Source organism: Acomys minous (assembly GCF_964271855.1).
Source record: "Acomys minous genome assembly, chromosome: 11".
NCBI classification, from domain to species: Eukaryota; Metazoa; Chordata; class Mammalia; order Rodentia; family Muridae; genus Acomys; species Acomys minous.
In genome coordinates, this window is record NC_140492.1 from 19,391,983 (window position 1) to 19,416,012 (window position 24,030).

Sequence of the window (24,030 nt, forward strand, 5' to 3'; positions counted from 1 at the left end):
TACAGTGATGGAAAATCATCTAATAAATAAAGAAATCAGTTTTAAAGTCACCCAGTACATGAAGAAGTTAGTTACGACCCCCTTAACTTTTCTTTTAAAAAGGAATTGGTTTTTCTTATATATTAGAAGAAAGAGGAACACTTACTACCCATTTCAAGTCAGACAATGCTTCACTTAATTTTTACAAATAAGGAATAATAATAATGATGATAGCTGTTGGTTTTTGTCCACGAGTGTAAGGCAGACCCTGTTCTATATTTTTAACAAGAGATGATTTTCAGGAACCTCTGATGTTGCCAGCGCTTTCACACAGAAGAAAAGGACAGATCTGGCCACAGTGACAGATTCAAATTCTCATACTCTGACACTGGGGAAGCTCAGCCTCTGTTTATGTCTCTCCCTGGAACCAGGGAAGCCAAAGACTCAATAAAGTGTTCTCACTCCAAAGAGTTCTAGGTTAATTGGTGAAAGAAGACTGTATTCCTAAAGCGCAATTTGAGGAAGAAAGCTGTTTAAAGACAAAGCAAGCTACAGCACAGGGACCTAATGATGCTCTGGGCCGTGGCATGTCTGGGTGCTGTGCTGTGACTCGTGTGGGAGACAATAAGGTTCTCTTGGGGCTGGGGTTGTAGAACATGTTCTGTCACTGGACTAAGGTAGCCACCTTGAGAGACAGTGGGGAAGTTTGTTCACAGAAGCACACTGCATTGCAATAGAGGAAGACTGGATTTGCCTACATTTCCATTTCTTCATCAGTTAAGCACTAATCCTTATGATTCCTCCCCCTCGTCCTCTCTTCTCCCTTTTCATTAAATGGGAAGTAATTTCCCCAACAACTGATCTGTAGACAACCACTATTAGTAAAACTAGGTATGACTGTGAAATTAAGGTTAAAGTAAGGAAAGGTTAGTCCCATAAAGGACCACTTCATTTTGCTATAAATAGTAGGAAGTCTTAAGTCTTGATATTTTCTGCTTCATTAAGGGAAAACAAACATGCAAACACCAACATTAAAAACATTGGGTCACTTTAACCGTGGTTGGCCTTTAAGAGAAGTCAACATGAGAATACAGAGACTAGGCAACTGACTGAGGATCAGAAGAATTTCCAGATTCTTCAAATATCAGTCTTTCAGGGACCACTCTCCCATGTCCAAATAACTCCAGGAGCAATTTTTAAAAAGTGAATCTCTATCCTTCCTCTGAGTGCAGGCTACCAAGAAGAGACTTGATACCTTATGAGCATATACAGGGGGAGGAGGTCCCCCTCAGTCACAGTCATAGGGGAGGGGAGCAAGAGGAAAATGGGAGGGAGGGAGGAATGAGAGGATACAAGGGATAGGATAACAACTGAGATGTAATATGAATAAATTAATAAAATATATTTAAAAAATGAAAAAATGAATCTCTAAAATAAGATGAAATTTGAAGCTGAACATCAACAGTACGCCATACCACTATCATTAGCATTTGGAATCACATGTTTGAACCAGCCTGCTCCACCCAAAACAGTAAGAAAGCTAAAGTTTGTATAACAGAAAACAAACTGCAGCACAAAAAGTACTAACCAAGGGTCTATAGGTTTGTCCAAAAGGACTTGTTGCCAGACTCCCCTTTAATCCTGAAATAATTTTCACTGTGGGGCTGTCTTCTATACCTTATGGACACCAAGCCAATTATACAAACTTGTTTTTCTACTTCTTAGAAACTCATGAATTGCTATGTTATCAGATATTGTAGAAATAATTTGCAAAAATTGTTTGTCAAAGAGTTTGAGCCTTAGTTTTGCTGTTTGTTGCTGTTATCAGTTGGTGATCTGATTATTATCTGTGTGTGTATATATAGGTCCATATGTGAGTAGTAGTGTGTACACATGTACATGTGCAGCTAGGTACATCTTTGTTTACCCACATGGCAGCCAGAGGAAGACATTTTGCTCGATCACTATCCACCTTAGTCTCTTGAGATGAAGTTTCTCATTGAACCCGGAGCTAGTCAGATAGACAGGAGACAGCCAACTCCAATATTCCCTTTGTCTCCATCTCAAGAGTGCTGGAATTACAGGTATGTGAGCAGCCATGACCTGCTTTTGATAATGGGTACAGAAATCTGAACTCATGTCCTCCTGCTTATGCATCAAGCGTTTACCCACTGTCTTAAATGAGGGCATTTTAGTCCATGTGTGCTGGACTCTCTTTCACAGTTATTATCTGTGATCTGTGACTGTTTTTTTTTTTGTGTGTGTGTGTGTGTGATAGTTTAGGGAATAAGACTAAATTCAAAAGGAAGAAATATTATCTAAGAAACAGGAGAGTGGAAATGCCAGAGCAGGTTTCTTTAACGTTATTAACTACATCTTAATGTGAACACTGAGAATAATCAGATCTTGAAGAATGAAGGCAAGTTTCCCTGGAAGTAAAATATTTCAAAAGCATAGAGCATGCAAGTATTGACATGTATGTGCACACACACGCACATGGGGAGGGGTCTTCTGGAAAAATAGTGGTAGTGGCTGGGTGGAGTAGGGGAGAGAGTGTAAAGGAGGGTTGGATATGGCTAAAGCACACTGTGTGTATTTATGAGCACTTTAACATGAAATCCATTCTTTTATACAAATAATATATGATAGTAAAATTTTTAAAAATTTAAAATGAATGGGACAGTTAGAAAATTTCATATTCATCCTTACTTCACAATAGCTTCAACGTACTGTCACCTTTGTTCCATATTATTTATAACTTAAGTTAAATGCTTCTACCTCATTTAATCTTACAAGAGCTTGATGATTTTGTTATGCTAATTCCAAATGAATTTAGTGTAAGCTTTAGACAATCCAAGTACCAAATGTCACAGCTATCCATGTGCACAAGCAGCATCATTCCCAAACCTGTGTTTATGTACTTCAGTGACCTTCCGTTACACTACATCAGCCACGGACCTGCAGTGAGTAAAATGGATGGTGGTAATGTGCAAGTGTGATCTCAGAAGCAGCAGAGACAGGAGATGTCAGGGAAGCATGAGATGAGCTTCCGCTGATTGAGGGGGAGCACACTGTAAATTACTTTAATGTCTTTCAGAAGACTTTGTTTTATTGACCTTCTAAAAACACACATAGCTCTTTGAGTAAGGAATACAGAGAGGGAAAGAACTTAAGAAGTTTAAAGACAACCAGTTGTAAATGTGGGTCAGAATAAAATACTGTAGGTTAAAAAAAAAAAATCTAGCAGGAATAAAGGACAAAACCCAATCACTAGCATGCACTATGACTTAATTTTAAGTTATCATAGAAACAATAAAATATACATATCTGTCTAAAATCTGTCATTAGCTGGGACAACATAGGTTACTGCTGTGCACTCATGCATTCATTCATTCAAGAACACCTATCTTCAGCTGCATAATTCAAATATGAACACAGAAAAATTATAGAGGAGTCATAACACACTATGACTATGTCATAATTCTTGTAAAACTAAGCATTGACCGACATGTACAATAGGCTGCACCATTTTATTGAGGTGCACTCTGTGTGATGGTCGCACAATGACATTTCCTAAAAATGAATTATAACCATGATGCTTGATTATTAAGTGACACGTAACTATTTGTCAAGGATCAGTCATATGGGTAAATGTATGATTCTTAGCTCCAGTGACAGGTCTAACATATTATCTCCAACATCTTATCTTTCCTTTAGTCAAAAGAGTTGACAGTAACAACAAATGCTCTCTGACCACCCACTCTAATTAGTTCAGCTAAGTACTGTATGTTCTTATCTCAAACATACCACTGTGTGAGTGTAATGATGCCATGCTACCAAGGAGAAGCTCAACCTCACAAAGACTAACTTAATGGCACAATTGATGCTCCTTTACTATGACCTTGAAAGCATCTCTTATTTTTTATGTATTTACGCCTTTCTATTGTAAGTAAAGGAACTAGTGTGAGCTTTACCCAGTGAATTCCCTCATTAAGAATGAAATTCACTGTATTTGAACATTAGATGGGAATATATGAGCTTGATGAGTGACACTGAAAATTTCCAGCCCAAGTCTTCAAACCCAGGGAGAGACGGGGAGCTGGTGAGAGTGTAGAGAAGCCTCATCTAGGAAGTTGAACCTTGCAGAGGTGTATGAAAAACCAGGAAAGTGTGGGAGTCACTGCAGAAGGGGCAGTTGAGATGATGAAGAAAGGAGAAATCAGGCTGTGTAAACGTCTAGAAGATGTGATGTCTCAGGCGGAAGGTTAGCAGACACAGCACAGGTTATAAGTAGAAGATTTCTTTTGCTAAGGCAATGGGTCTCTTCAGTAGCAGCAATTCTAAACTGACAACAGCAGAGATTGTTCAAAACTAATGAGCTTTATGTTAACTGAGACTGGACAAAGTTTGGTTTTTTGGGAAAATTTTTCTTAAACAGCTTACAAAAGAATGCTGGTGCAACCCTGGCAAAAGCTGTTTAAGCAATCATGGGTGTTACCATACAATGTGGCTTTCACTTTCTAATTCTTTATCCACTGTAGGCAGAAGGTTACTGTGTAATTCAAATGCTGATTTCTATATATCCCACAGCTGGTTGCTAACCTTGTTCCGAGAATCTCCTGTAACAATGTTGTGTAAACACTGCTCCTCAGTTGTCCCCTAATATGCCAGTCACTCAGTTTACAGGCAGTCACTGATCAGGGGAAAGGATAGAGCTGAATTTCCTACCAGCAAGGGGAGAGGAGTTAGAAAAGGAAGTGAGGGATTCAGCCAATGGCCGAGGTGCAGGAGACATTAGGAGAGAGTAAGTTGCTACAAAGTGCAAGCATCTCTGGGATTTACACTGGGAGGAAATCAAATTATCATAGAGGGTTAAGAATAGAATAACAACTACTCAATTATTGTTTTGTAAAGCTTGCTAAAATAATATAATAGAGTCTCAATTGTTTGGGTGATAGCCTGGTTAAGGCAGAAACTGAGGAACAAACACAATTTTATAAAAATAACTTTAACAATCCACTACAGTGTGTGATGGTGTTAATCACCAATTTAGGTCTACCAGATGTAATCTCCTAGCTATTTAATCATAGAAAGCACTGATTTTACATATCCTAACATTAAAAGAAAAACAGTTTCTTTAAAGCTTTATAGAACTCTGATATAAATTCTTATTTGGTATGTTTTCCTCTGACCATCAATTATACTCTAATTATGTGTATTTTATTACATAGTTAATAAAAGGCAAATATGTTAATTATGTCCCTACATTAAAACTTTCATATTTAGAACACCATGTAAGCACAGTGCCAACCAAAAAATAAGATGTCCAAGAGGAATATAAATTTCAGGTACACAAGAGAAACACAGATTATTTTAGAGATAATATTTTTTTAAAAAATCATTGTTGGATACAAGAGGTGGCTAAATAGATAAGAGCACTTTCTATTCTTGTAAACAACCTGGGTTTGGTTACAATCAACCACATGGCAACTCATAAAGGTCTATTAGTCCAATTCCAGAGGATCCAACACTCTCTCTGACCTTTGTGGACTCCACACACACTTCACTCACATACATACTGGTAGGCAAAACACTCACAACCATAAAAAAGAAAATTCTTTAAAATTGTATATTTCAAATTTAAATTAAACCTGTGTCTCATACTTTTTATTTGCTAAACTTGCCAGCACTTTTATACAAGGTGAATGGTTTATAAGAAAACTGGTGAGTGAGACACACACACACACACACACACACACATACACACACACACACACACACACACACACACAGAGAGAGAGAGAGAGAGAGAGAGAGAGAGAGAGAGAGAGAGAGAGAGAGAGAGTATTTTCTCTGCTCCCATTATCCACAAAATCTGGAAATAACTTTTCTTTAGGCCAAGGCATTTTAATGTCTAATCCTAGCAAATAATAACAAGCAATGCCACCTTCACAGCTCACCCAGTCTCTGACTTTCTCAAAAGGAAACAGAGCAAACAACGTAAGTCAACAAAAATGTTATTAACCATCCTGTATAAGGCCTTTACCCATCCCCTACTGATGGTCTAGAGTCTTTCTGCAGATTAGTAGAAAAGGATCTTACCTGTGATATAAATGTATTATACCCCAATAACTTTATTTTTTTATTTATTTATTTTTTACCCCAATAACTTTAAATGTATGCATTGCCCCCTAAGTGAAAGGAATTCTTTCTTGGGAAAATCATTGAAGATCATGACATAGCAGTCTAAAAACCCTAAAAAAAAACAAGCAGTAATGAACAATGTTTACAAGGTCAAGGAGTAAGGGGGCCATAATGATGGTGCAGTGTCTATGAGTAAATATTGCTTTTGCAGAGGATCCAATTTTGGCTTCCAGCAAGCATCATGAGCAGCTCACAGTTGGCTATAGCATCAGCTTCAGGGATCTTATGGCCTCTTTTCACCTCCATGGACATCACCATGCAAATGCAAATTCACACACACACACACACACACACACACACACACACACTCACAATTTATAATATAACTAAAATAAAAGTAAAACCTCAAGAGGATGCTTGTAATCCACCATTCCTGGCCTACTAAGACTTTGTTTCAAAAATATAAAATAAAACCAATCAAAGAGCAAAGCCTCACAGAATTTTACAACCACACCCAAAACCTCCTAGCAAACCAGAATGGCATGCGTTTTTGGCCCACATGGAAACGGTGACTCTGTTAAGGAAAAAATAATAGGATAAAATTGCAAGACTGTTCTAGCTCCCTATGGCATGCCGTGACCAAGGTGGTACGCAAACCTGGCCGGCGATTAACCTATTGATTAAATCATGCCAATATTATCCAGCTTCATTTAAGCTGGAAACACATCTCAGTAAAGGAAAGACCAAAGGTGAAGAGTATAAGTAAGAAAAGGAGAGCCATTCTTACCCTAAAGTGAACACAGAAAACATTGTACCTTCTCCTTTTTAAGGCAAACACGTGTGAGACTGCAAAGGAGTGATTGTCAATGACTTGTTATTTATAAAAATGTAGATGCTCCTTTTCTCTCTATTAAATGGCTTTACTTTCTCCATGGTCTAAAAGAAATCAGGTAGAAGAGATCATTATCTAGCCAGGTGCAGTAGTCACATCTTTAATCCCAGGACTCAGGATGGGAAGGGATCTCTATGAGTTCGAGGCCCACCTGGTCTACAAACTGAGTCCAGGATAACCACAGCTACACAGAGAAACCTTGTCTCAAAACAAAACAAAACAACACAACAACTAACAAACAAACAGAACAAAATAAAAAATCATTATCTGTATTTTAGAGATAGAAACACAGAGATGACTAGCAATTTGTTATTTTCCCAACCTTGCATGTGCACAGCAATGACAATATTGCCTCCATGTTTAAAACAGGTGTTACACACGAGGAACAAAAAATTAACTGCAGAGGCGTGAAGACAGATTCTAATTTCAGAGAGTACATGTGAGACATATTTTGTCTTGGGTCACCTGACAATGAAGATGCTCTTTAATGTGATCTGGTCAAAACATTAATCCAGGAAGTCAAGCCATGGTGTTCCAAAGGTAAGGTGGAGTGCTCAGGAAAAAGGAAAGATACGAACCAAGTACCTCCTGCAGTTGCCTGCTCTATGTAACTTCTGCAGCACTACACCTTAGGCTTTTCAATAAAACACGCATTGTGCCATAAAACACGTGTTTTGACAATATACTTTTATCGACTGGCCACCATGCTCGCTCAGAGTCATACACATAATCCTTTAGTACTTTAAAAAACAGATGTTGGAGTTTCACTTTACACATGATGCCTTAGTAGGAAGCACTGCTGGAAAAGCCAGCTTTTGCAGTCTTTGTTCATCAGCCTTGTTCCATCCCTGCGTCTTGGAAGGTGGTGATCAGTGACTGCTCACAGTGGAAGGAGGCCTGGGTAAATCGAGTAACATTGGAGAACCTCCTAGATTGCTCATTTCCTATACTGCTTTTTCTTCCTGATGCAAGTTTCAAAGGAAGTTGACTCATCTAAGAGACTTTAGAATTGAGACAAGGAAGGGAAAATGCAGAAGTTCACACTTCTAAGAGCATTAGAAGATGGGAGAAGAAAACGTGAGCTGTGTTGGAATCCTAGGTTTGGGAAATCTCCCTGAACAGTAAGGTTAGAAGGAGTATGCAGAGCTGAAATTACTGTAGCCCCGTGTTTTCAACTGCTTAAGACTTTCAGAACAGAAACAGTCACCACTTAGAATTGCACTGAACTGGCAATTTCACAGTTAGGAGCAAATACGCTACCTGTTGTGAGGCAGGTTTGGTAACCTTAGGCCATTTGTAAAATCCAGGGCCAGGGAATGCTCATTGACCTTTGATCCTTTGGATCTCTAAATTGAAACATTGCCCTAGAAAATGCCTCTAGAAGGACAGGATCAGGCTGGCTGCACACTCACTGTGAGTGAGCTGGGCAAACCATCCTTTCACACATTGTTTACTGTGCATCCTGAATGCTTTCAGGTCACTAGAAAGAAGTACTGTGACAAAGTAGTCAGAGTCACCGATGGAAGCCACCCAGGTTTTAGTTTAAAGAGTTACCATTCATGTAGGTGGGGCAAATACATTTACACATGTCTACACAAATCAACATATATGCACACAGTTTGCTCATGTTTAAATAGACAAATAATATCCTGTTTTTTGTTGTTTTGTTTGTTGGAGACATGGTTTCTCTGTGTAGGTCCGCCTGTCCTGAAACTCACTCTGTCCGTCAGGATGGTCATGCTTCTGTCTTCTGAGTACCGAGACTAAAGGCATGTGCTACCACTGCCTGGACTACAGCACAAACCATCCCACTTGGTGTGCTCAAGAGAAGGAGTATGGGAGCTCAAAGAGATTAAACCACCAACCGAAGAGCACGCGCGGACTGGTTCTAAGACCCCTACACATATATGCCTGATGGCTAGCCTGATCTTCATGAAGGTCCCTTAGCAATAAGAGTGGGGCCTGTCTCTGACATGGACTCTTTTGCCTGCTTTTGGATCACTGTCCCTGAGCTGCCTTGCTTTGTCTGGCCTTAGTCCTGATTTGACTTGATGTGAGAGGGCAGGTTGGTAGGGGGTGTGGGGCTCCCCTTTTCTGAGGAGAAGGGGAGGGAAGAAAGGGAAAAGAGAGCTGGAGAGTGGGACCAAGAGTAGAGGAGGGACAGGGATGTATTAGGGCTGTAAAGTGAATAAATAAATAAATAAATAAATAAATAAATAAATAAATGTATATGAAAAAGAATGAGAGCTGCTAAAACAGTTCTTTAAAAATAAAATGCAAATACTTTGTTTTTCAAAATATATAAAAGCATAATTTTATAATTTTAAAAATATTTTCAAGTGATAAACATCTTTTCACTGATGATAGCTGTGGGTGTTGTCTTTGAGCTTTTTGTAAGACCACAGTCAATGTTTTAGTTTCATGTTTCTACTGACCTAGAGAAAGCTCCTCTACTCCTGTGGCGATGTTCAAACATAACTCACACTGATTTTTTTAACTATGAAATTCATTGTGTCATTTTAAAACATGGCCTTTTTCCCATGTTTTCAATATTGTCCAGTATGCTTATCTAGCTAATTATATGCACCTTCTTTGTTAATTAAGTACCACGTAAATAATGTTCTGATCAATATTCTTAAAAATGCATCCCCCTTGGTCTTAGACCTAGGGGAGGGGACTAGGGTGAAAGCAGGAGGGAGGGAGGTACAGGAGGATACAAGTGATGGGATAATAATTGAGTTGCAATCTAAATAAATTAATAAAATTAAAATTTAACAATGCATATTTAATAACAAGTAAAATGTAGATTTTATACAAATAGATGGCAAGGTAGATGAGAAGTTGACAGTATATGTAAGAGAGTTCTAGCTGAGCTGAGGTCTGTATATGCTTTTTAGCAAATCCAGATAGTGGTAAGTAGCCATGTCATGCAGATGATCACTCCTTTCCTAAGCCAGTGTGGACTACTGGGGACAGTGGTAGGTTGGCACTTAGTCTGAGAAAAAAAATGGACACATGTAATATTTATTTTAACCAATTCAAAGAGCCCATAAGAATGATCAAGTTTTACCCACTTAGAAACTTCACCATTACAAAATCGAATGCATTAGCCACCAGTCACATCCGGCTATTTTACTAAAATGTAAAATTACATTTTTCAATTATACTAGATGGCAATTGTTTTAGTCAGGTAGGGGCCAGTGGCTGTTTTTATGGGTGACATGGAGAACAACTTTAAGAACAATTATGTTAATACTTATGTATCCAACAAATTATTACTCTTGCTCACTGCTTACATTATTTGTGGTGCTGTGGAGTAGACCCAAGCAGTTATGACACCGTATTGGCTACCAGGAGGCAACAACACCCTCACTGACCCTCAGTTCTAGTCATTCAACTACTGTATATGCTTGCTGAGAGTCGGTTATGTTCGTTCCGCAGCCATTCAGGACTGTGAGACCCAACTGAAATACATATGTACAACACTAAAAGACATTCTTCTAAGGTGAATGCTTCAGAAGGGATAAGTACAATTCGATTACTTTCAAAGTACTATAGAGTTGGGTGGATGGAAGATTAGAAATGAAACTCAAAGAAAAGAGGATTGAACTAGAAATGATCATAATGAGTGAGTTAACCCAGAAGCAGAAAGACTCAAATGGTATATACTCACTTATATCTGCATATTAGCCCAAGGGGCATGTCCCATGAAAGTCTTCACTTACCAGGAAAGTGGGACAGAGGGGAGGACATCCTACTGGGACTCTAGGTGAGAGAAGCATGGGAGAATGGGGAAATAGAAAGATCCAGAGGGTCCTAGAAACCTACAGGAACATTATGACAGGCAGATCTGGGCCCAGGGGTCCTGCTCAAACTATGGCACCAGCCAAGGACAATACCTGCAGTAAACTTCAAACCCTTACCCAGATCTAGACAATGGACAGGACATTCTTCACAGTTGAGACGGGAGTGGGGTATGACTTTCACATGAACTCTGGTGCCCCATATTTGACCATGTCCCTTGGATGGGGAGGCCTGGTGGCACTCAGAGGAAGGATAGCAGGCTACCAAGAAGAGACTTGATACCCTATGAGCATATACAGGGGGAGGAGGTCCCCCTAGTCACAGTCATAGGGGAGGGGAGTAAGGGAAAAATGGGAGGGAGGGAGGAATGGGAGGATATAAGGAATGGGATAACAATTGAGATGTAATATGAATAAATTAATAAAATATATTTAAAACAAACAAACAAAAACCTGCTTATCAATTTTAACTAGAATATTACAATTTTAACTAGAAACGTGCCCTGAAGCACTTTTTTGTTTGTTTGTTCCTTTGTTTGTTTGTTTGTTCTTGAGCACACACTGCAAAAAAAAAAAGAGGATTTTTCCTACTTTTCTTTTTTAGTTTAAAAACACTCATGAAGCAACCAAAAATTAGAGATCATAGGTGACAAATCATGAGGCTTACAGGAAGAGAGATGGCTGATAGTTATAATCAACAATATAAAACCAAAATACATTCTTGTCTGATATAATATTATAAATATATAAATTATATGTATATATATAACTTTATATATCCTTTTATATGTTATATATAAAATTTCTCCAGGATTTTTAATTCTATAAAGTATGTAATATATATGTATTAATTTTAAAAAAATTATCTTGGCATAGGGAGATAGTTCAGTTAATAGAGTTATGTCCTTGTAATCATGACAATTTCAATCTAGTCCTCAGAAGCCAAGCATAATGGTATGTGCTGCCATCTCAGAACTGGAAAGGAAAAAGCAGACAGATCTTGAGGTTTGCTGGCTACCCTGCCTACCTTTGTTGTCATGTGCCAGGACTGTAAAAGACCATGCCTCATGAAAAAAGTGGGCAGAAGAATGACACTCGACACCTGATGCCATATACATGTACACAAAGGTGCAACACACACACACACACACACACACACACACACACACACACACACACACACACAAACACATCTTTTTGGCTTAGTCGATTAACTGTGGATTCCATTAGTCAGTAAGTTTTCTAGTGCTCATAGAAGAATTGCAAATACATGTAATATGTTATTATCAGAAATTTAGGATTTTCATAGTGGCTTTCATCATTTTAAGGAGGGGAGAAACATAATGAGATTTAGGAGATTTCATATGGAGGTGTAAGTATGTATAAACATCACTCACACCTTTCATATAGCACAATAAAATGAGGACGAGGGCATGTATAGATGAAGAAAATGAACAGAGCTTGAGAACAGCCTTTAACCGATTCCAAACTAAAAGTGACATTCCTAATGTCTCCTATATTAAAACTGTAAGGTCCTTAAAAGTCTACTTTGATTTATGATTGCCTTTTTATGTCAGAATACATTTTTATCACTGACTTTTTAAAAAATTCACCAAGTATCTCTTGAATGTGTTTTAAAACCCTAATGATACAATGAGAGAAGTGAGTGGTAAAATAACTTACTTTTTTGTACAATGGTTTTGAATTTATAAATATCAGTGACTGGTTAGTTTCATAAAACTCCTTTAAACATTACATCATAGGTTTTAATTAAGACTAGGCTATAGACCTTTCAGATGCCACAAGAATGCCCTTAATAGAATAATGATATGTTCCAGAGGGTCTGGAAATATCTTAAAAACATAGAACTTTACACTGAAACAAATTATCACAATTTTTTTTACAGAGGTTCTCAACACAACCCATAAATAACCCAAAGTTCAACTCAATACCACAGACATTGATTCAATACAAATGTGGTTCTTTCTAAGTACATAACAGAAAGTACAACGGCAAATCACAGTCCCTCTGGGCACTGATTATTATTAATGGAAGTCAGAGTAATTGCTGTGGGAATGGAAGGTGTACAACAGCTTTGGGAATCAACACAAGAGCAGTCTCTCTCAATCTGTAAAGGTTTTGTGGATGAGCATTATAGTTTCTTGTTATAAAAGTAGCTGTTCTGTTTATGCAGTAGCAACTAAAACACAAAATAAAGTTTGATGGCATGCCACTAGCCTCCCCTGTAGAGCTTCCACAACGAAACCCAATGGGTCTCTTAGGAGAAAAGCAGGTGTAATCAGGGGTCAGTCACCCCACTTCAGTATTATGTGCTCTGGCAAGAAGTGAAGCATGGGTTTAAGGCTCAGGGTGACAGACCCTGTATCCCATCATTTGGGGAATCACCTCTGCTTATGAGTCAGTGTTTGGTCATAGAAAGTAAGAGGAACCAAATGGTTATTTACAGAAAATGACTCACTTATTCTAATAGCATAGTTTATGTACTGCTGGACTGTTTTCAAAAAGACACAAGCCTAGTAATTTATCTGATCCCTTCATAGGTATTCTGGCGAGTTTAGTTCACAATACTGTGAAGTCACAATATTATGAACTTGATTGGGTTTTTCACCCAAGGCTCAATTTATTGATTATATTTAGTTGTACTTTTCTTTCCCTTCCTTCTTTCTGGCTTTAATGTCATATGCAACAAAGAATTTAGAAAAACAACAAAACCACAGGTGACAGGAGAAGGCAAAGGCTACTTTAAATATCATCAAAGTACATTTACAAACTGCATTGTATCAACAATATAAATACATAAATATATCACAATGTCACAAAATATACATTGGTAAAGTATGATTAATTAATAGTTGAATGCTTTTTGTTATAGGCAATGCTTCATCTCATATAAAATGTACAATGCTTAACATACAGTCAAAACTCACTACCCAAGGAAATGAAACAATTTGGATGGTTTATTCTGTGTGACCAAATGTCAATCCTCAACATCTAGTATTTTTTCCTTCACTTTTATGATCTAGTTTACATATTTCTAACACACACCTCAATGGTCCTAGACCTTGGTGTCTTTCAAATTAATCTTGTGAACTTTTATATTCATATTTGCTGATCATTTTTATTTAGATACATACAGTAATTTTAATGACTCGGCAAAATTTGTCACAAGCAAAGGGAAAATGTAATTATCAGATATAGCTTTCTTATTCTATGGAGTTTTAACTCTTCTTTGCTGATGCTATGTCTCTTGCTCTTCAGATTATTTGTCATTTCTGTGTAACCAATATAATGAGTTACAGCTTCATCTTCATCATTCTTCTTTCCTAGGTATCTACAAATCCAGGTCCCTTTAGAAAGTACAAGCCAATATCAGAATTCTATAATCTGATATGATATTGTATGTGTGTGTGTGTGTGTGTGTGTGTGTGTGTGTGTGTGTGTGTGTGTGTTTGTGTGTGTGTGTGTTATGTGCTAAGGTACTTACAGAGGCCAGAAGAGGGCATTTGCTCTCCTATAGCTAGAGTTACAGGTGTGAGCTACGTATGTAGGTTCTGGAAACTAAATTCAGGTCCTCTGGAAGATTAGCAAGCTTCAGAATGGCTGAACCATCTTTGTAGTCCCCTCTTACAGTATTTTAATGTGTTTTTAAGTTGTACATCATTATTAGCCTCTGTAGTATACTTAATTCTCCCTCATGGACTAGAAAACAGGACTTCCTTTTGCAGTAGTTTTTGATTATTTCTGTGTTTAACATGTGATCTCTAAATCCATACAACCAATATTGGGATATATATATATATATATATATATATATATATATATATATATATATATATATATATATATATATATATATCCCGAAATGGATGCTAGATTCTTAAGGGCTAATTTATGACAAAGACATACTAGCTAACTACTTTCGTTCCCATTTATCCTATTTGTATTTGTGTGCTCAGCCAGCACTATGTGACAGGATATCCTTCTATTTTCTAATGTCCATTTTATTATTTGAACTCTTGCTTTTTGTGCATGATTTCTGAAAGAATTTTTTTCAGAGACACTAGCCTCTGAAATATAAATATAAATAATTATTTTGGTCACATTTCGTGGCACATACCTATAATTTTAGCAATCAGAAAGCTACAACAGGGGAATCACAGGATCAAATATATACTGGGTAACACAGTGAGGCTCAGACCTGCCTTGGTTATTAAGCAAATCACATCTCAAAAAACAATTGGAGTTCAATTTCTAAGGCTCGTATATTTTGCATATCAGTGTTCAGAAGTTCTTTGTTTAGTAATATTATTGGTAAATTTTAAGCAATAAAATATTATGGATTCACAAATATTCTATTCTAAAAATTAGTGATTACAAAGCCAAGAATTATATATATATATATATATATATATATATATATATATACGCACACACACATATATAAACAAATGTATGATTTATAGGATATGTTCCATGAGTTATTGCGATAGTAGTAAATTAACATTTGAAAATAAAAAAAAACCACCTAAATTTGGAGTTGAAAGGTGATCTATGCAAGCTGAAATCACTAATATGTTGCAAATCTAGTATCCACTAAACTAGACAAAACATATTCTGAAATATCTCATTTGCTTTTTATAATGTGACAATATAAAATGATGTTATTTTAAATAATAATGTTTTCAAATTAAAATACGTTTTAAATATTTATTTATTATAAATTTTATGACATGTTTGTTGGGTTCCCAAAATATAAAATTCAGCTGTTTGAAAAAAATTAAAGGATAATTGATATTAAAAAGAAAATCAGTTTATCTGGAAAAATATATCAAAATAGTTAACATAAATATCAATTATTTAAAACTATAAACTGTAATGGAGTAATTAGTAAAATGTAAATTCACTCTACTTTCTATTGTGAAGGAAAACATATTCCCAAATTATAAATTGTATATATAGAATAAATCAAAACAGTAAAAGAAGAAGTGATATATTACTAACTCAGTACCAGGAGTATGGAACTTTAGTCATGGAATTTTAACTGAGTCAATAAAGAAAATTCAAATTTAGAAACGCTTCACAGAGTGAAATCTATACCCATGTATTGACACTGTAAATATTTACCATTTAAGCTGTGTAAGCATTAAAAGAATACAATAAAAAATAAGGTATGGACTTTGCCCTCATTGGGCTTACAGTCTAATATGGAAAATATAAATAAACATATTATAGCTGTAACAAAAGATAGAAAGTAATGGGTCATGAGAAAACTCAGATATTATGGAATTTATTAACATTCACAGACATACTTTTCTGTAGTGTCTAAGGATGAAATAAAAACAGACCAATAATCTATTTGAAAATGAAATGCCAAATTTTGGGAATCTGTTGATGAAAAAAGCCCAACATTTTAACATGAATACAACTTAATTCACTATCCATCAGTTCTTTAGAATGGTAAACACTAAATAACAACCCATTAGAAATACTACTGTGTCGCTGTTTCTAAGCAGACACAAGCAGAGTCCTAATAAACACGTCTGAGATGATCATTTAAACATATTAAGGCCTCACATACTCATGACACATTACTTTCTTGCACAGAAACTTGCTCAGTTAGATTAAAGAGATGAAGAATTCCTCGATGGCTCAAGTGTGCTCCAAGGAAAGCTAGAAGGTTGTACAGTTAACTCCCAGGGTGTGACTCTCAACCATACAACCTACTACCTCAACCCGGAGGCACACAGCTTCCAATGTTGCTTCAAACTCCTTATCATATCTTCAGTCAGCTCCTCCAAATATGGCGGCCAAATACCTAAGGGCTTGGCAAGGTTGTAGATAGAATATTCTAGTGGTTTACCAATCAACTTCAATTGTATCGTATAGGACTACCCTAATCTGGTGGGTTTATGGTATAGGTCACGTAAAACATCTTCTTACGTCTCCTTTGCCACACTTCTACTAGCAGTGAACAAATTGAAAAGTCAATAGCATTAGGCCTCAATTTTGAAGAAAAACAGGCTCAGTTGTAACATCAAAATTTAGTTATAGACGTTACTCTGCTCTTGAAGTGGATAGGGCACATTAACTAACAGAGAATGTGCTGAAGTTTTTCAACACCAGCTATTTGGGTTTTGCTCAAAGCCAACTATTAAAAAACACCAACCTTTTGAAAGCAGTTTGTTGCACTTGAATTTAGCCTTGAATGGCTGTGCTCCATACCCTTCCAGAAAGTCAACAATTAAAACTTGCCTCGTAAAACAGGTGAGGATTAATATATACACAAAGAACAAATGAAATATGATTGTTTCAAGACTATGTAGGAAACTGGAGTGTTAGCAGGAAGGTCCTGAAATGTGATGGAGCAGCACTCTACACAGTGTTTTTGTCAGATTACCACAGTGCCACAGACCCATAGAAACGAGCTTGTGCGGTCCACTTCACCACAAGATCGGATCTACGGGTTTATGCCAATGGGCATCATCTCACATGGACTCTACTAATGTGGCGTTTGGTCTGAACATCTAATGCAAGAAGGGAATAAAAATAATATTAATATTTTAGTGTAAATATTTTAAAGGTTGTGTCCTCAGGATGCATATCCCCAGTTAAAGATCTTCATAAATGTGCTGACCTAAATACAGGTTTATAACCATGAGGATTAAAAAGCAGTGTTTCAAGTTCTTTTTTTTTTTTTTTGAGATTGCTTTGGTTTTAATTGTGAATATTTTAGCATTGCTAAACTGTTCTAATTAAGAATCTATATATAAATATATGAGTTATGCCATTGTGAGGCATAAATATAGGATTATGATTCTATAACTAAAATGAAGTTAATTATTAAATTAATTGCATTTGCACTAAAGTGCCTGAATTCATTCACATAAAAACTTAATGATTTTACAGGCTTAGTAAAATTAAAGCTTTTAGAAAACAGAAGAGACTAGGTAAAGGACCCAAAAATTACAAATCCTAAATGTACAGATATGTGTCTATAGCTGGGATGCAACTAGACTTTTACAGCAATGAGAAAAAAATGGTATCAGAATCAATGACATAGGAGTGTTATCACTGCTATTCTGTACTGTTTGTATTAATTCTTATTACATCAAAGAGCATATATTCCCTTTCAACAAAATATATTTAAATTTATATTCCAAAATTACATCCTCTCAGCAAAATATACAGTCACATATAACTCTCCTCCGCTCAACAGGTTGAAATGAAATAAATGATTCTTAATTTTGTCAACTACCAGACTGTAAGGAAGCAAGCCAGTAAGCACACATAAAACCAGTACTTTTTTTTTTTTTAGGATTCTAAGCTCATCTGCAGCAAAATTATAAGTTGTACAATCGTTAATCATTTCACTCATATCTAAAAATGATTTAGCTTTTCTTAATTATATCTTCATTGTGAAAAATAATACTGCATAGTAATTACTTCATGATTTGGCGTGTTTTGAAATAAATAAAAATAGAATGCATTTTCTAGAGTTTAATACAGATAATTTTGTCTACACAAATTTTCACCATTATTTATTTTCGAGTCCTTCTCCTACTTATTAAAACTATAGTAAATAATCAACAATTATGCAGCCAATTGTAGTGAATGTATTTTAGCATATACTTATACATTTCATGTTTTAAAAAAGGAGGAAACACAGGCTGTAGCTTTTATTACTAAAGCTTTGGCTTTATTGTCTCACTAGATATATGAAAAAGATAAGAAACAAACCACAAGTTTATACCCTTCTAGCAGATTTTTACTTCATTTTATATGGTATAACCACTAAAAGATATTTTTTTTTCTTTTGACTGACTAGCTTCCTAGTCAGTCACTCCATACCTGTGTTGTTTGGATCAATATATACATATGTCCTTGGAATGATGGTAACTGGGCACTGATCACAAAACCAAACAAAAGGTTGACAAAGACAAGTAATACTGCAAACTCTGGAAGGGAACCATCAGTGAAGATTCCGATAGCCAGCTTCACAAAGGGAAGGACAGTTTCTCACACCAAACACAGACAGAATAATTTTCTCTTTAATAGTGTAGATTAATTACACTTTAGACGTGTGCTTTTCATCTTTACCTGAGAAGATTTTCTCCTATGGTCATTTTCTTCTCTTCTCACGTCCACTTTAAGTGTTCCCCTAAAACAACCACAAAAGAAAAATTTCAGACAACGGCCACCTACGAGGATCATCTGTGTGGACTGTGAGAATGAAAGTAGATGGCCGGGAAGAAACACAATGTCAGAATGGGGAAAGCCTTTAAAAGTATTTTCCTTAAGGCTTGGCAGAGTCCGAGGGCCCCACCCCAGGATACTCGTATGACACAGAAGTAGGCTCACAGTTTGCATTTACGTGTCCATTTTGGTTGGCTTGCGCTCACAGTAACAGTTTGAACGTGAAAGGAGATGGCTCTCACGGAAGCCACTAGGTTCTGCACGATGAAGTAGTGAAAGCTAAAAAGAGCTTTGGATTTGGCATGGAGCTTAATAAGATAATGAAGAGTGTGCAGATTAATGGCTCCTGAAATAACATTCAAAATGATGTTTTTTTTTTAAAGCTAAAGGATCATGAAACATGAAAACAGGTTTATCAATATTAATTAAGCCTTTGAAAGTTGACTTTCCATTAACAAAGGGGGAATAAGAGCCATTCTGTAAATAATTAGTGAACAATCACCAATAAGTTCAATAAAACATTTTATTCAAATGCTATCTGTATATAACGTGGAAAGTCTCATGATTCTATGTCAAATAACCAAAAGGAAGGCAACATGAATCAGCTGTATACTATTTCTTTGTTTATCCTATGTGTTTCTGACATCATGAAATATAATTTTAAAAGCACACCAATTTCCCTGGAGTTTATTTCTCATGGATAATGTCAGTTCTTAATATGAAAATTATAATCTCGATTGATAACACACTGCATATCCCAAAGCATTTCCCTCTTTCAGAATTTTCTCCTGCATATTTGGAAACATTTTCAATAAAAACATTTCAAAGAAGCATATATAATCCATTCCTTTCGCAGGAAAACTGCTTTTTTTTTTTTTGTTACCAGCTGTTTAAGTTGTTCAGCAATTTCCTTCTGCAAATAGACAAAGTAATTAGGATGCAGTGTGTTCACCTGCCGAGCCAGCGCAACTATGAACTTGAAACAAGTTTATATAGACTTTCTCCACCAGACTAGAGGAGAGAAACTAGCAACACTTTGCAACTGCTCTAGTGCAAATTCTTCTTCCATGTGTTTTGAGAAATAGAATTACTAAGGAACGAGCTATTTTGTCCTTAGCAATTGAGATATGCTCTTTCAAGACCCATTGCTCTTCTACGGAAACGCATGAAACTCCTCCCAAACTGATTTTATTTAGCTTTATTTGGGTGCATTTTTCAAGCAAGATCTCTTTTCAGAACTTAGAGGAGTTTCTTCTTTTGCATTTCAAATTATGAGTCTCAGAAAAGGTTCTACTTTCTTTACTACTGAATACCAAACCCCTTTCTCTGTAGAAAAGAAAAAGAAAAAGAAAGAAAGAAAGAAGAAAGAAAGAAAGAAAGAAAGAAAAAAGAGAGAAGTATTACTGGACACAAAAATCACAGATAACACATACTACTGTCTGTCTGAAACTTTTGTGCACAACAAAGCAGGAGTACATTTCTATAGAAACTTTTCTATTTTCCAGTTTAGTACCTATGCTAATCACAGTTAGAGTCAGAAAGCAAAAGAAAAAAGTGTAGAGTGGGCGATGAGTTAAGAGTAAATTGAAACTGCAAGGACCCTGATTTATGTAATAGAAAGCGTAAAAAGAAACAAAAAAAAAGTTATACCTGATATGAAAGTGCGAGTTCACCAAGTGCAACGTACTGCTCTTAGGCCATTGTTTTTGAAATAATAAATAAAAAATAATAAATAAAAAGAAAGGAGGCTGATTTGGTTGTGATGCCTTCAAAGCTGCTTTACAAAGCCCGATGTCTCAGGAGTTAACCAAGCCAAAGTTTGCTTTTTTGGGGGGTTTGTTTGGTTTGCATTTTTGTTTGTTTGTTTTTGTTTTCAGGCAGGCACATCTCATCATTATCGTTATTTTTTTCTGCACTCTTGCAAGTACTGAGACGCTCAGGGCTTTTTTTGTTTGGTTTGCTTTGGTTGCTGTTTCTTCAGGGCGCCTGCAATTGCTCAGAGAAGGAGGTCCAAAGGGCTTGTCTCCATTCTGTTCCTTCTTCGTATTCCAGGCACAAAGAACTGCGTAGAAGCTGCACCAATCGTTGCCATCCACAGGCAGCAGAAGGATAGAAGGTGAGAGAGACCCGGAATCCTTCCAGGCTGTGCTGGCTTGAGAAATGAGGACTGCACACGTTCATCTCCCGAAGCGAAGGGGTGAAAAGGCTGGGTGCCAGTTTCCTACTCGGCTGCAATGATCTCATGCTCACTGCTCTGTCGTCCTGTTCGACCAGTTCAAATGCCTGTTCATTATAAACCAAATACACACATAAATAAATAACCCAACTACTTGGATTCTTCAGTAACCAAAAAAGGATATTAACATAAAATTTAAAAAAAAAATCAGCAGTCAGAAAAGAAAAAAAAAAGCACATACAATTTTAGGATTCACTTCTTATGCCTTAATATTCTGTTATTTTCCTTCTCTCTCTCTCTCTTTAGAGATAAGCAGCAGAATTTATCAGGCGTGAAAGGGACAGCCTCCTGGTGGCCTGCCAAAAACCCAGAATAAAGGCGAAGTTGTGCTTCAAAGCTCAGTTGCTTGCTGAGTCTGGCTAAAGTCAAGTATTAAGATCCACCATTTTCTGATCCTTGCTAGAAAAGAAGAAAAAAGTCAGGCCCGTTTGCTGCTTCCAAGTCTCCGTTGGCACCATCACAAAATCTCAGTCGTCAGGTCACATGATTCTCTGCCAAATGTAGAGAGAGTGCATTCCCATCAACCATTCTGCTGATACTGCGAAGGCAGCTATTGTCTCGTTTAGACCCAAAGTTCAGCCCACTCTTCATTGAATTAGCTGAAAAACGCATCACCTTTGGGGGCTGGGAGTCATGGAAACGTCTACCTGGCAAGCTGCCCACTTTTTCTGCCCATCAACCAGAGATGGGATTGTGCTGCCTAACGCAGTCATGACTTGGAATGTGAAGAGTCGTCCAACGTGAATATCATTCTTGCAACGCCTGTTTCATTTGCAGAGAAAACTCTGGCTTGTAGGAGAGAGAGAGAGAGAGAGAGAGAGAGAGAGAGAGAGAGAGAGAGAGAGAGAGAGAGAGAGAGAGAGAGAGAGAGAGAGAAGATCTTTCCTACCAAAAGTAGCAAATAATGTAGCAAATAAAGGTTTGAACATGCTTCCTTTGCAACTTTATTTCTCAATGCACCCAGACGGTTCTCAAATGAAAAGAATGAATGCCCTGGAAGTTTTCTTCATTAAAGGCATATCTAATGTTTTCTTTTTGTTACCGTAAGTGCAACAATCCCAGGACATTTGTTTTACTCTCCCACTTTAAGACCTCAAATCAAAACAAAACAAAACCTCCGAGTTTTCCTTTTTGTATTTTTATTACTTTCTGATTTTTCTCTCTCACCACTTTTGTACTCCGTGGCCACAACATCCACTAGCAACAGAGATGTGTTACTGCTCCCATCTCCAACAAAGTGGTCCCCCGAGAGGCTGAGTTGTCTCTTCCAGCAGGCAAACCCCTGCAATTGAGTCTTGTGATAATCCCCATCACCACCTAACACAGCTGCTACGCAAGTTTGCTGAGACTGACACATGTGAGAAGTGTTCTTTCTATTCTCTCACTGGCTACGGTTTGCCTGTGTGTCATGAAAGATGCCTTTGAAGGATGCAGGGAGTGAGTGTACCAACAGCTCCTTGGCTACAAAACGATCTGCTTCCCCCTCCCTAGTGAATTTGCATTCTAGCACGCAGTCAGAGTTCCCATGTACAAACATTTCCATACTTTCTGACAAAAGTGGAGTGAATTCAATCTTTAAATATTTCCTTAAGCAGAATCTAAAGCCAAGTAGGAAAGTAAGCATTGTGAACAGTTAAGCCAAAGATACAGAGTACAATTTAAAAGAGCGACACTTTCATAAGCCATTGAAAAATTTGTAGTGATTGTATCTAATGTAAATTATGTTTGAAAGGAGTCTCAAATTATGTTCAGTACCTTATCTGAATAATGAACCTGCATCCTTCTCCAGGAATGCACATATATTAAATAATATTTGACAATTCACACCATGACTTGCCTGAACATTATTTTTGAAAATCAGAGTGGTAGGAAACAAGCTATCAATGGTTTTAAAAGTTATTGTCTTATTAATGAGGTCACTTTAGGACCATAAGGGTGACTATCACATGCACATATGGGAAACATCATGGAACTCTGCTTGTCTGTAATTGAAAATTACACGCAGTTCTACACAGTAGAACTTGACCTTAAACATGTGCTGAATTTTGCAATTGCTTTTCTCCTAGAGTAAAAAAAATTCTGGGCAAATTTTGCTAGAGTCCTAACCACAAGCCTAAAGAGTATTGGGTGGAGAATTGTTCAATGCAAATCTATAGCCCTGTATTTTCAGACTGTAAAACATAGGTGACAGACATAGAAAGGAAAATTTAAATTCCTAATGACTGTTCTGTTATGCAGCAATTAAGCACTAGTGTTTAGTAGGTCTTGCAGTAGGCATAGGGGGAAAGCAATAAGCCAAATGGATAGGACTCCCATGGGCTATCATTCAGTAAGGACTTTGAAATGAGAAAAACTCACTACAAGACAGTGAAACTAGTATCCAAAGTAAATTTATTATAGTGAAACTTTCTAAAAAAAAAAAAAACCAAGCAGGAAGAAAGTGAAGAATGGAAGTGAAATGCGTATTAAGTATAAATTACAGAAGGAAATGTTTGCTCAATCTGAAGTTTTCCCTTTCAGTAAAAACGCATTAGTTTCTAATCATTTTATGTTTAACTTCCATAAATAAATGAATGTAAAAGTTGTATGGTGGCCTCCCAATTCCAAAAGAAACAAACAAAGAAAAAGAAAGGAGGAAACACTTGTGTTTAGGAACATGGAATAAACACGGATTTTTCTAATCTTCTGTTAAATACCACCATTATCTCTGGAAAATGTGTATAAAGCAGAAGATGAAGAGAAGATGGAAAGAAGGCTGGAGA

The 24,030-nt window shown here is 36.7% G+C and overlaps 1 protein-coding gene across 12 annotated transcripts in view; it reads right to left on the bottom strand.

Moving 5' to 3' along the window:
* LOC311609153 (uncharacterized protein) overlaps nucleotides 1-24,030 on the bottom strand; it is a 495,868-nt gene that overhangs the window by 119,048 nt on the left and 352,790 nt on the right. For 4 of the 12 annotated variants that reach the window (XM_084801965.1, XM_084801966.1, XM_084801963.1 and 1 more), the window contains 2 exons: nucleotides 20,683-21,315; nucleotides 15,775-18,997 (listed from right to left, as the gene is read on the bottom strand). In XM_084801965.1, the coding sequence (XP_084658091.1) occupies nucleotides 21,010-21,315 (306 nt within the window). In that variant the 3' untranslated portion in view covers nucleotides 15,775-18,997; nucleotides 20,683-21,009. Of the gene's footprint in view, nucleotides 1-15,772; nucleotides 18,998-20,682; nucleotides 21,316-24,030 lie in introns of those variants that run through there. The other 8 variants (XM_084801967.1, XM_084801969.1, XM_084801968.1 and 5 more) reach the window with 3 other exon arrangements.